General features: G+C 41.8%; 2 protein-coding genes across 12 annotated transcripts in view; one reads left to right on the forward strand and one right to left on the reverse strand.

Moving 5' to 3' along the window:
• The window catches only part of Pan3 (poly(A) specific ribonuclease subunit PAN3), a 133527-nt gene extending 130136 nt beyond the window's left edge, over positions 1-3391 (forward strand). For all 10 annotated transcript variants that reach the window (XM_063232554.1, XM_063232560.1, XM_063232557.1 and 7 more), the window contains one exon: positions 519-3391. In XM_063232554.1, the coding sequence (XP_063088624.1) occupies positions 519-659 (141 nt within the window). In that variant the 3' untranslated portion in view covers positions 660-3391. The remainder of the gene's footprint in view (positions 1-518) is intronic.
• Positions 3392-9959: 6568 nt separating this feature from the next.
• Flt1 (fms related receptor tyrosine kinase 1) overlaps positions 9960-13692 on the reverse strand; it is a 166883-nt gene continuing 163150 nt past the window's right edge. For both annotated transcript variants that reach the window (XM_003477257.4, XM_013141002.2), the window contains exon 31: positions 9960-12714. In XM_003477257.4, coding sequence (XP_003477305.2) covers positions 12528-12714 — 187 coding nt within the window. In that variant the 3' untranslated portion in view covers positions 9960-12527. The remainder of the gene's footprint in view (positions 12715-13692) is intronic.

Below are 13692 nucleotides of genomic sequence, written 5' to 3' on the forward strand. Positions count from 1 at the left end.
TTGTTACTTCCTACAGAAAGAAAAAAATAAGTAGATGAGTATCTTCATTGCATTGTAGTTCTTGATACAGAAAAAGGGAAAACAAGCTGGGCATGGTGGTGCACACCTATAATCCCAGAACTTTGGAGGCTGAGGCAGGAGAATCTCTTGTAAGTTTGAGGCCTTCCTGGGCTACGTAGTACAATCCTGTACACACACACACACACACACACACACACACACACACACACACACACACAAGAAATAAGTACAGAGTATCAACTTAATGAAATAAAGTAATACAAACAAATGTTAAGCATGAGGAATAAGTAGAAACAGAATAGTATTTATTTTAAAACCACCTGGGTTCAACATTGTAACAACTAGTAATGTACAGTATTTATGGAGATCTGAAAAGGAATGTGACCAAAGTTTCTTCAAAATATTCATTACCATTATTGGAAATGTCCTCACATAGATGAGGTAGCTTCTTCTCTGATGGTATGAGCTTGATATTTTGTGTAATCTCTCTGTTTCAGCTAGATGCTGGTGTGCCAGAAAAAATAAGCCTGATTTCCAGAGATGAGAAGAGCGTCCTTGTAGTGACGTACAGTGACTTAAAGCGCTGCTTTGAAAATACTTTTCAAGAACTGATCGCAGCTGCAAATGGTCAGTTGTAGTATTTGCTAAAAATGCCTGCAGGAATTTAACAACAGCAAATTGCACTACAGCTGAACTGTTTCATCATCTCCTTTCACATTGGGGAAGCGTAAAGGAGATGAGCCAAGCTGCTGCACGTGGTCAGGTGCATCGTTACTTGAAAAGGAAGAATGTTTCACTCCTCAGAGAGCTCTGGCTGCCGTGGAGGCTCTGTCTGTGAAGAGTTCATTTCAGATCCAGGAGCACCAGCGGGTGATCGGTGCTCCTGCTTTTGTTTTTCCCACTCCTGTATGCACTAATTTTAGTTTTCTAAAGACTTTTTCCTGATCTTTGAACTTTTGCCACATTGTATACTGATTAAGGGAAACTATTTGCAAGAACATTTTTGGGAAACAATATTGGGCAGAAGTTTTGCCATTGAAGGTTGCAAAATTCACTTGTTTTGGGATGGGTTACCCTAAATGACATAGTGGACCAGGTAAATAATTTCATAGAAGTGTAAGAGTATTATATGCAAGCTCTATATGCCATCCACTGTTAGATCAAATTGAGATTCTTTTGTTTGTTTGTTTGTAAGAACATACAGAAAGAAATATCAGTGAATTCTTGGGTATGAATTCCCATATTAGTTTAAGTCTTTTCTGAATAAGGATGAGATAAATAGTAATTGAGGGAGCTTGTATAGCTTTTTGCTCCAAATTCACAAAAGAGCCTTTTTTAAGAAAGCCTACTAGTCAGATACATTTATGCAATTTTTAATTAAAAACAAAAAGAAAATGTGTTTAATGCCTAAAGTTCAGGAGTATCTTACTTTAGGTAATTTCCAGCTTGCTTTTTTGTATGAAGTCCTGTTCTTTGAACCACAGCTTTATTATGGTACTTTACACTGGATATGGACGCAGAGACACTGTTCAGAAGACGAACTGAACACAGCAGTGGTCTGGCACCAAGAGCTTCTGACAGCCTGAATCTGGAGGGGTAATGATCTGCTGTGCCTTTGCAGTCACTGCTTAGCCCAAAGTAACAGTACTTTTGATAATAACTCACTCTGTGGGATCTTCCTGAAGAAATGCATCTCAAAAGTTTGCAATTTTCCTTCTCGTAACTTTCGTATATTTGGACATGAAGTTATCGCCAAACTTGGGTATTCATGGAATTTCTAGTTAATGAAATGCCTATTCTTTGATACTGAAGACTGCCAAAAACATAGGAATTTTCTTTCTTAAAAACAGTAACGAAGACTATATCTCTTTTCCCAGCACTGAATGTTTTACTAGCACTGGGTGCTCACCATGCAACTATGAAGCAAATGTGGAAACTCAGAAAGAAAGTCAGGACAGACTCTTGGGCACTTGCAACTGATGTTACTGTCTTCAATTTTAATAATTACGCGTATTTGTGTACTGCAGAGAAGTTTTTAATACTTCTTTGTTCACTTTTTATAAGCTTTAAAATGATTTTTCTCTGCCTTGAAATTTGCATCAAGAAAAAGCACCTCTTCACTGACAGCTTTGGAGACTAGAAGACGCGCTATCCATGTTTTAACACGTGCATTGGAGTCCACGTTGGGAGCATCTGTTGTTAACAAGAAAATCAGTGATTGCATTTGATCTGGATGGATTTTAAGAGAACATAATGTTCAACAGTCAGAAGATACTTAGCATTTGCCACCATAATGTTCTTTTTTATGTAAAAAGAACAAGAACTTGGAGACATTAAGATGCAAAAGTCTTTTATCATTAGCTCATGTATTTGAGGAAGAGCAGCTGTCTTTTTATATGTTTTTTGACAAATCATATTGTAATTCTTTTGTACAAAAAAGAACTACTTGTATTCTAGAGAAAATATGAAATGCTTAATTTATAAGCGGGCTGGAGATTTTTTTTTTCCAATATTGTTTTCTTTGAAAATGAAAGGGGATCATCTATTTTAGTTTTGGTGTCTAGGAACTTTTTGAAAACTTTTAATTTGTGGACCAATGTTTTGTGAAAGCTAAGGAATGGCAGGGGTAAAATAGGGCTTGAACCTCATTCTATATAGACCAGCAAACTTCCCTCTGCAAAGAAAGTTCACATTGTAAATCCAAGAATGCACCATAAATACCAGTTTGCTTCAGCCCCTAGTAACCTCAGGACTTGGTTTGAATATAAAAGGTAGACAGCTGATATGTTTTCATGAGTAAATATTGTCATCCAAAAAAACATTTGGTGTCAGGTAATATTTTTTAGCTTTGTTTTATATTTATTTTTCGTTTACTTTTTTTTTTTTTTTTTTAATTGGGAATGGTTTTCAAAAGAACTCTCATTTCTGCTTAGGTGTTTTTTGGGGGAACCTTCTTTTCCATAGTATAATTCCACTTAAGAGGTTGTCTAAAAGTTAAGTCTTTAATCCATAGTAATATTTTAATATCTGAGAATAGTCAAATTAAGGATATAAATGTTCCTTACCTTCCTTTACAACAGATGAAAGCACAGAAAGGACAACCCTTAAAATCATGTAGCATTGGTCATTTCAATTTTTTGTACCTACTTTAAATTCTGTTAGTATATTTACTTCATTGTAAATATTTTTAAGGGTACCCTTCTATTTGTTTTGACCTTGGTTCTGTTATGTGGATGTCAAGAACTTCCCTAAAAAGCACCAGTATGTTAAGTTCTAATGTCATGATCCCAATATATGTTATTCATCTTTAATCCTGGTTTTAGTTTTTATGTGTACAGCAGTATTTTTAATAAAGAATTACAGAGATAAATTGGTCTTTTTTTTTTTTTTTAGAGGGAGAGTTACCTGTTTAGATAGTAAGATGTTTGTCATACAATTGGTTTTTTTTTAAGATTGCATACTGTTTATATATTTTGGAGAAATTTTTTTCTTGGTATGAATTGTTAACAGGTTTATTCATTATGCATCGGATGATTGTTAAATGCCTACCTACTTGTGTGTTTGGATTTAGTCTAGGTTACAGATAGAGGAACTTGTTATTTACAAAATGTATGGTTATTCGCAAGTGTCTTCCTATAATACAAGACTGGATAAGAGAAGACTCCATATAAAAGGAGAGGGAATATGTGGCTAGTTTGGGTTGCTTTGGGTTGGTTTGAGAGGTACTCCTTTGCTAATTTCTCCTGAAACATTACACAGGATAAAGAAAATAGCAGAATGTTAACATTAGTGAATGTTTATTGTGGGTTTTTTTTTTCCCTCATGAGCATTTGAGATGAAAAGGTGAAGAAATGTAGCTTAGAACATCAAGTGATGAAGGGCCTGACACACAGGTGATGGTGCCTGGAGGAAAGAGAGGGCAGGGATTATTTGCAGCCCAAGGACTGGCTTTGGGGTTAGAGGAGAGCAGTTAAAGGGTCTGGTGTATATTGAAAGCAACCATGGATTCCCACAGGAGTCAAAATGGCCATTGTGGGTTCGTAGGAAAAAAGGGGGAGAGTGATCTGCTTAGGATAGAGAAAGTATTGGGAGAATCTTTTACCTTTAAATTACTTAGGGGAAAATATGAAAAGTACAATCCAAGGTAAGCTAGTATTTCATTTTGTAACACTCAGATAAATGAGTTTTACTTCGTCGTTCTCACCTCACGTGTCCTGGGTGCTCTGCGCCAGTGGAGTGTTGTTCCCCTTCAGCAAGATGTGAGGAACAAGTCACATCACCCTCTGTGTAAACTGCATGGGGAGCAGGAAGGAAGGCGACTTTGTTTTTACCCATGTCTTTAAAGTTTACTGATAACAGCATGGCATGGTGGTTGAGAAACCAGCTAACTGAAACAGGACTGAGTTTAAATACTGGCAGAGGACTTAGAGTGCTGCGATCTTTCCTGAGTTGCTCATCCCTTCAGTATCAGTTGATTAAAGTGGAATTTACTCATTGACTAAATTTTTACTGAATGTGTCTTACATACCAAGTATAGCTGTGACCACACAGCCATTTATTTTTCTTTTAAGAGTTCGTATTCTAGAGCTAGATATGGAGGTGCATGCCTATAATCCCAGCAATATAGGAAGTTGAGACGGGAGAAAGGAGCTTCCATTTTAGCAGGGGAGAGACAGACAGATAACCATCTGCCTTCAGTATCTGTAAGTTCTACATGCATAGATGCAGATGGCTTCAGATCCAACCTGTTGGGAATATTGCGTCTTCTAGACATTTTTTCTTGTCCTTATTCACCCAGACAATAAACCATAAGTTTCTATAGCATTTATATCGCATTGGGTATTAAAATTCATTGAGATGATCTAAACTATACAGGAGGATGTGTACAGTCTGTGAATTCAAATGAGGGATGGGAGCACCATGAATGTTGGCATCCATCATGGGGAATAAAGCTAGAACCAGTTCCCCTTGGGTAACAAGGGGCAACTCTGTTTGGTGTACTAGAGGAGAATGAAGGTTATGGAGGGGAAATAAGCAGGTTAGGATGCGGATAGAGTGACCAGATTTGGCAGATACAGAGTACTTGGTTGAATTTAGATAATGATCAGTTTTTAAGCATGTCTCCAGTATTGCACAGGATTTATTTATATCCTGAAAATTTCTATTTGCAGGTTTCATTTGCCAGGCCCTTAAGCATACTTCATTTTGATCTCCAGGTATGGGGAATGGGGTTGTGGTGGTACAGTTTGAGAGGGTTCATCGGGATCAGAGGTCTCACTTAAAGGCCTTGAAGGGAGTGAAGGTACCAGTCCTACAGAAAAGTACGGCAGAGGTACTGCAGGTGAGCACAAGGTGTGCCAGGAATGTCGGAGCACTACTTAGGGCAGAGTATGGAGGAGTGACCTCAGAACGGTCATGGAAAGGTAGGGGAAGTGTGTGTCTTGTGGACTACATTATTTTGACCTTTACCTTCAGTGAAAGGGGACTCGGCAGATTTCAAGCAGAAGAGGAAGATAATGCAGCACTTGGGAAGGGTTAGTCTGGCCACCACGTTGAGAACAGATGGGAGGGTGGCTGTGGTGGCAGGAGCAAGACAGGATGGACGCTTGTGCATCCTCTGGGTGAACATGCTGCTGACCGCGGCCAGGGAGAGTGGCAGAGGTGATAAGTGTTTTGATTCTAGATAGATTTTAAAGCTAGGGCCAGTAGGGCTGTATCAATCCATTGAACATGGGGCCAGGAAAAGAAAAGTGATTATTTTTTAATCTTTTATTAGTGCATGTTTTCTGTACATAAGGATTGTATTCATTATGGAGAGTTGACACAAGTACACATACTTAATGTTTTTACACCCCCTCCTTTCCCTCCCCTTGACTTAAAAGTTTTGGTATCTTGACTCTTAAAAGTTTGGGAATTCTCAAAGAGGTTGGTAGGAATAGGATTTGGGGGAAGGAGAGGATAGATGGAGAAGTGGGGCAAAACTATTGACACCTTGGTCTGCAGTCTGTTTGAGATGTTTACACATTTGTTCTGGTTGTTTAATACAGAACTCAGTGGCATAGAACAGACATTTTATCCTGCTTGAGGATTCTGTAAATCAGGAATTTGGCTTATCCCAGCTCATATTTGGGTTTTGAGCTGGGAAGAATTCCAGTGACTGAGGCTAGACTGACTTTGAAGGGTGGTCTCTGTGTGCTGGGCTTTGAGTGACACTGGTCCCTGGCTCTTCAAAATTGAATGTTAAAAAGGTTGTTCTGAGAGCCAAATAGGAAGTGCATGATCTTTTCTGACCTGCCTCCAAGTCATGCCACATGCTGTTCACTGCAAATGAATTATACAAGCCAGTTCTGATTCTAGGGAAGGTGATCTTAGTGGGCCCCGCCAAGGGCCAGGTGGGATGAGACATCGAAGCCGGCATCATCAGAAAAATGGAGTCTGCAAGAGCATCAAGAGGGAAAGTCAGTTTCTACATACATGTGTGAATTTGGAGTGGGGGGGGCGTGGTCTATGCACATAATTATCCTATGGATGCCATTTAAACCCATGTGATTAGTTGAGGTCTTGATAGGAATTAGTATAGACTGAGAAAAGCTCCAAGAGCCAAACCTTGGGTACCTACAACAGTGTTCAAAAATCAGAGAAGGGAGGTAGAACGAGCCAAAGAGCCAGAAGAGCCGGTAAGCCAGGAAGAAAGCATCATGTCTGGAATCACAGTCCAGGCCTTTGAGGGACAAGTGGCTAGTGGGTCAAGGTTGATTGGGGCAGAATCAGCCATTGTGTTGAGCAGTGAAGGCCCTGATGACCGCATGAGCAGTCCCAGTGTGTCTCTGAGCTAGAGCCATGCAAGGCCAGTCACACTGAATTGCAAGGCCGAGCAGGTTACGCGTGGGGGAGAGGAGTGGGAAATAAGCGTGACCAGTGCATTCAGGAGATTTGGTTATAAAGGGAAGAGGGACAGTGGCACCTGGAAGAGAAGTAGGGGAAATAAGAGCATGTTTTAATGATCCACGGAATGGTAGCTTTTCATCACTGTGACAGAATCCCTGAGGTAAGTGATCTAAAGGAGGAAAGGTTCCTGAAGTTTCAGCCTTGGCTGGCTGGCTGCATTGCTGCGAGCCCAAGGGGAGGGAGACTCTCCTTGGTGGAAAGCTGTAGTGGAGCAGAACTGCTCACCTCATGGTAGTTGGGAAGCAGAGAGAGGGAAAGGCTCAGAGGGCAAGACGTGCTCTTCAAAAGGCAGCCCCTTGGGATGCACCATCCACCCCCCCCAACTTTTGGCCCCTCCCCGTAGCACCACCGGCTGGAGGGAGGCCTTCAGCACAGAGCCTTTGGAGGACACTGGAGGTCCAAACCGTGCCAGGTGGCTGGAGGAATGGACGTATGGGGAGTGGTAAGTTGAGGAGCGACATCTGAGCTGGTGGTTTGGGGTTGGTCTTTAAGGGAAGTGTGCATAGGAATACGCAATGGGAGATGTGAGGTGGAATTTGGTTCTCTTGATTCATCTCTCCCGCTGAAGTGAAGATAAGCTGCTGGTACATTGCCTGTTAGATGGCTTCTGAACTGGGAATTCTTTCTTTCTTTCTTTTTTTTTTTTTTTTTTTTTTTTTTTTTGTCAATACCAGGGATCGAACTCATGACTGCCTGTTTGCAAGGCAGGCAGTTATGCTGCTGAGCTAAATCCCCAGCCCCAAGATGGCTTTTGAAATTAAATGAGTTTATTCTGCTGAAGAACTCAGAACAGCCAGTGGCATGTATTGAGCACCCAGAGCCATAGCAGTTAGTAGCTCTTGTGTGTTCCCAAATTCCACTATGTGGGATAGCGTTGGCTCATCCCGTTTTTGTTTCTGTTTTTCTGAAACAAATGTTAGAAAAAGAGGTGGTACAAACATTCCCTGACTGATAACGATTTGACTTACTGTTTTTTTTTTTTTTTTTTTTTTTTTTAATCGGTACCAGGGATCAAACTTACGACCGCCTGCTTGCAAGGCAGGTGCTTATGCCGCTGAGCTAAATCCCCAGCCCCTGACTTACTGTTTTTAACCTTATGATGGTGCAAAAGCAACATTTAGTAGAAACCATGCCTGGGATTTTAAATTTGGATATTTTCCTGAGCTAGAGCCATGCAAGGCCAGTCTTCCCGCAAGGTACTGGGCGACACCAGTGTCCGCAGCTCTCAGGCAGCCCGGTGGTCACAAGGAGAAGCCCAGTGCTGTGCTGCCAGGCTGGGGTGTTGGCTAAGTTAGAGGCTTAGATATGTTTCCACTTAGGTCACTTTAATCTGTGATGGTTTATCTAGATGAGTTACCACGGCAGGAGCTGAGCAGCTAGATAGGTGTATTTCAGATACAAAGTTAATACATTAAGATTAAGCCCCTTGGGGCTGGGGATTTAGTTTAGCAGCATAAGCACCTGCCTTGCAAGCATGCAGTTGTGAGTTTGATCCCCGGTACTGATTTAAAAAAAAAGATTAAACCCCTCCCCACGTACAATGGAGCTATGAGAAACTGTAATATTTTTTAAAACTAATTTTTAACATAAATCAACACATAGAAGCATGCATATAAATCTAGAGCTCTAGAGTGTAATCTCTCACAGTGAGCATACTTGTATACCATTATCCGGATCAAGAGATAGAAGACAAGTGTACCCAGTTGGGATTGTGGGTTCATTTCTTCCTTGTTCTTTCTCCTTGTTCCTAGTTCACAGCATAGAAAGCTGGCTGTCCCTGTGCTGGAACCTGATGTTATTTCAGTGTTTCTTGTCTTGTGAAACACAGAATGGTAACACGTCTAATACCGAGGAGCCTGTAAGTCTTACCATGCTGTCCTTTTGCTAGAGTGGGAAAAATAATTCCCCAAAGTACTGTAAGTTTCCAGTCATGAGAAAACTTCGAAAGTATGATGCGACACTCATTCTTCAAGCGTGCTTCAAATATTTGCCCAAATAAATCACCACCACCCCGCCTTTTTTTTTTTTTTTGGAGACTGTTCCACTAGGCAGTTGAGGCTGCTCTTGAGCTCACCATGAGCTGAGGCTGGCCTCGAACTTGCAGCAATTCTCTGCCTCAGCCTCCTGAGTGCTGGGATTGTAGGCACACGCCAACACACCTGGCCTGAGTGACTATTCTTATGTTACAAAACCAGTATTTTAAAAGGATTGGAGATCTCTGAAGATTAAAAACAAACAAAAAAACTGCCCTCAGTTAAATACAAAACTTACTGAGATTCGGCATTTATCCCTTCTCATCTTTGATCTCGAGAAAGCACGCCCAATTTTCTCCTGCATGTTTCTCTCATCTAACTCCTTTTGATGTTATCAGAAAATACATTTAATCTTTGCCACAAGGCAGAGAAGCGATCAGGCAGAAAATGGCTGATCAGGCTGCAAAGTCAGGGTATTGGCTACTTCAACTCTCACAGTTACTGCCTGAGTTATTTCTCTTCGTAAGTCAAAACCACATGAAGACTCCTTAGTGGAAGCACTTCTCGTAGGGAAATTCTTCTGGTTTATGCTTTTTCCTCTAATACACATGTGCACGCATACTCATACCCCGTAACTGTAGTTGTTTATCAGTTGGAAATGATGTTTACGGCAAAGTGCCTCTCTTCAGTCAGGTGGAGGTGGCACCTCCACCTGCGTGTGCCTCATTTGTTTCATGATCTCATTCATTTCAGGGCTTGGTTTTCTGGGCAGTCTCCTCGTTTCACTTTTATTTACAGTTTTTGTTTACTTTATTAACAGTGGATTGCTTAGAACAGCCGCTGTGTAGTACTGCTGGGAAGCTCTGTGCCCTTCTTTATGAGTACTTGCCTCATTTTTTGTGTGTGCAGTGCTTAATAATTGGTAGTTAATGCGATCTCTCAGAATATCCATCCTCCCCCCTCCCAGAGACATTTGTGACCCGTTGTTTTCACAAACCAAATCAAGGAGAAAATACATAATGTTTTGGAAGTTAAGTTTAATATATGAAGATAGTATATGAAATACATTCATCATGATTAGGAGTGTATGACCAAATCATGTCTTATATCTGTAGCATATATTCTCAATTTATATAAAAGTAACTTTAAAATTCCAGTTTCCTTAAATAGTTACGCACAGAACACACAAACACATACACATATACACATAGCTCCTACCACTGTCAGAGATGCACTCCTGTAATCAACTGAGATGGGGGCGGTAAGAATCTGTTTAGTGTTTAACATTCTTACAGGCTGGGAAACACGGCATTTGCTCAAAAATATGAGTGGCATTTTTCAGGATTTGGACACATTTGTCCCCTTGGCTAAAACTCATGTCTGAGCATCATTTCTTGGGCTAACTACGTACAGATTTGTAATAATACTTCAGTCCCAGTGCATCCACACAGTTCCACATAGGTTACCGCACAGACCCAAGAAGGAGATGCCTGTCCTCTGTTAGGGCTGACCATTTATCTCATAAATGGCAAGTGGTTCTAACATTACCATCAGTTAGTGTTTTAATTTTCAGTGCTGCTTTAATGCCTCTGCAGTTGAATTCATTACTATAAGCTTCCATTTTTCTATGTTAACGCTCCAATGGGGCCATTTTTTAATTTTTGCAAATGGGTTTAAGTAGTCTACAAGCCTGCATCTTAAACCTGAGTAACAGAATCTTAAGTAGATTGTCCCCCTCCTTTGGAAAAGGGCATTTACTAAGATCTTATATGAATTAGGTTATTAAAATGGCATAGCTGAGATTTTCCTTTTATCATAAATTGCTGGATCCTTACCTGATCTGAAAAAAAGTAGACAATTATTGGGGCATTCTTTTATTTCCTGTTTATGTCTGTTATGTCTATTGCCTGATTTACACTATTGCCAGTTGTCACAGGAACTTTTATGCATGGAAGGAAGAAGAACAAAGTTTTGCTTTGCCTTTGCTCTTCTGGCCCTACCCAAGTTTGGATTTAGAGCTTGGTGAACAGGCTTGCCTCACTCTGTTCTGGCTGGCGAATCCCCAGGAGCCACCATGGCGTGCCCACTGTCTCCCTGGGCAGTGTGCTGACTCTCCTATCCTCCATGCAAATAGAATTCAGGTTCTAGAATTAGGTGGCCTGCACAAGAGGGAGGATGCTCTTCTCTCCCCAAAGCAGCGACTCACTGTTGCCCATCTGCTGTGGCTTCTGCAGGTCCATGTGTCCTAAACACACAGACCAGAGCTTGCAGTGATAGCATCCAGCAGAGGCTGAAGTGTAGGCGCCCTTTTCTACCCTGTCCCCCTGTTTCTACCCTGTCTCCCTAATGTGATCATCCTCAGACCCAAGGCAAGAGGAAAAGCAGGTGGCAAGAGGCTGTTCTGTTCTGACGGCTCATAATTAGTATCTTGAGTCCCTAACTGTAGCAAATACCTTACATGTCACATATTGCCTTTTTTTAAACCAAGGAGCATAAAGTGCTTAATAGATACTGATTAATGCTCTTCCAGATCCTTCCAGATTAGCACGAGACACTGGAATCCCCATTAAATAAAAGGAAGCATGACTGCCTCTGCCGCATGCCCCAGTTCATTGGGTGAGCTGCTTTGGCTGTGCAGATGGAATTTCACTCTGCCTTACTGGGTTGTGTTGCATCAACCCTCATTGTGGTACAGGAAAAAGCCCTCTACAAGACTGCATTTTCACTCTCCTTGGCTTCCTTGTATAGCTAACTGTACAAAACGGATAATGCAAAAAGTTAAGTGTCTATATGTTAATACCTAATATAGAATCTGACGTTTTAAAACGTGACTTTGAGCCCACTAGTAGGCAGCCCTAACTGTCCACCGATCTTAGCTTCTTATGAACAACGAGCTTCATGCCCCACAGCCAGCCCAGCTCGGGCTGAGTTCCCACCGGAAGAACCACCACTGTGGGCTTCGAGGCAAGCCCACCCTCGGTGCTGTCAATCAGAGCATGCCCTGTGCAGGGACGGTACAGCACAGGCCCACAGGGAGACTTGTAAGATGTGCTTTAGTTCCCCTGTCTATCCTGTCCACTCCCGTGGTCAGGACTGGGGAACTAGCCATAGTGTTGCAGAGAGCCCTCCCCCAGCCCACCCCACGTGAGGCATCTCAGTCTTTCCCAGGCCAACTCAGGTTTCCTCTCCTTTCTTGCTCTTCTCCTTAGATGTCTTACACTCCTGGCCAGCGCATGATCCTTGGTTGCCCTTGTTCCAGGGTTCTCCTGAGTTCTGATCTGTGTGCTCAGAGGCTTCGGGAGTTGGAGCAGGTGAGTCATTGGGCTTACCAAGGGTTTCTTTACTACAGTGAGTCAGATGAAAACTGAGCAGTAGTGTTCTTCACTTGTCACTATTTCCCTATCTGGGGTTACATTCTTGTTAGTAAAAAAAAAAAAGCAATATTAAAATTAAGTCACAAAAAGCAGCTGCCTCTGCTCCCTGCAAAGATAAAGGTGTAAACTCATAGATGCGTAATACTGTCAAAAGCTAGTTTTCTGGGGTGTAAATACACTTGTATTCTGAAAATAGGGCTTGTGTTGAGCCTTAGGCAGGTGGGGTGGAGTACAAGACCGCTGAGTTGTAGTCTGGGGGTGGAGGGCAGCATAAATCCTCCTTTCCTAGCTCCAAGTTGTCATGCACAGATCTGATGTGGCCACAGCTGGAAAAGCAAAAACTGGGCCCGATGGCATCGGAAAGCCCCGACTCCTTACTTTTACTGGTGACGCGCAAGCTAAAGAGAGAAAAGAAAAACAATCAGATGTGCAGAATGGGTTTCCCAAAAGCAAAGAGTAAAACCCTCTCTTACTGGGGTGTTTGTCAATACCTGTCCGAGAGTTAATGGGCAGAGAGCCTTATCTCAGTCCCCGTCACACTGTCTTTGTTTTAAAATTGTACACTGCCTGCCTCATACCAGCTTGGTGTTACTGGGCAGATAGAGGCATGCCGGTGGCTGGGGGTGGAATATATAATTAGATAATACAAACCCATAATTCCAGGTGGAAAAATAACAAGTATATAGCCTCCTCCCCCAACTCTTGGGTCAAGTAGCTTGCATGTCAGCTAAAAAACATCCCCTGTCCCCTCTCCACCAAATGTCCATGTCAAATCCCAGAAACATGGAAATTTCATCTTACATGGCAAAAGGTATGATTAAACTAAAAAGGAGGAACTTATGTTGAATATCTAAATGTGCCCCCAGATGCAATCGTGGGAGGCAGAGGGAGGCTCGTGACCATGCTTAGACTGAGATGGCCTCAATGGAGCTGAGATGCAGCCACAACCAAAGAACACCCGGAGCTCTCAGAGCTGGGACAGGAAAGGAGTGGATTCCTGTTCGGAGACTCTGAAAGGAACAAGGATCTACTGACACACCTTGGCTCTAGACTTCTGGCCTCCAGAACTTTGAGCGGATAAACTCTTCTTTATGTAAGTCACCACATCGGTGGTAACTTATTACAACAGCCTCAAGAATTTAAGAGCCTTACACACAAAGGTTAATTCCGTTGTGTCCCTGTCATACTTGTGTTCTAGAAGGAAAGCTTTTTAAGTTACAGATCTCTGTTTTACCAGTGTTTACTAGTGAGCCTCTAGGGTGGGTTCTGTATGTTACATCTGGACTCAGAGACATGAGAGAGAAGAGTTCCTCCTGTTCACTCATACTCAGTTGATTTTGTTTGTTTAAAAGCAGCTGGGAGAGGGTTGGGGATAT

The sequence above is a fragment of the Cavia porcellus genome, unplaced genomic scaffold (genome assembly GCF_034190915.1).
Source record: "Cavia porcellus strain 051 isolate PalLab524CR breed Dunkin Hartley unplaced genomic scaffold, mCavPor4.1 scaffold_21, whole genome shotgun sequence".
NCBI classification, from domain to species: Eukaryota; Metazoa; Chordata; class Mammalia; order Rodentia; family Caviidae; genus Cavia; species Cavia porcellus.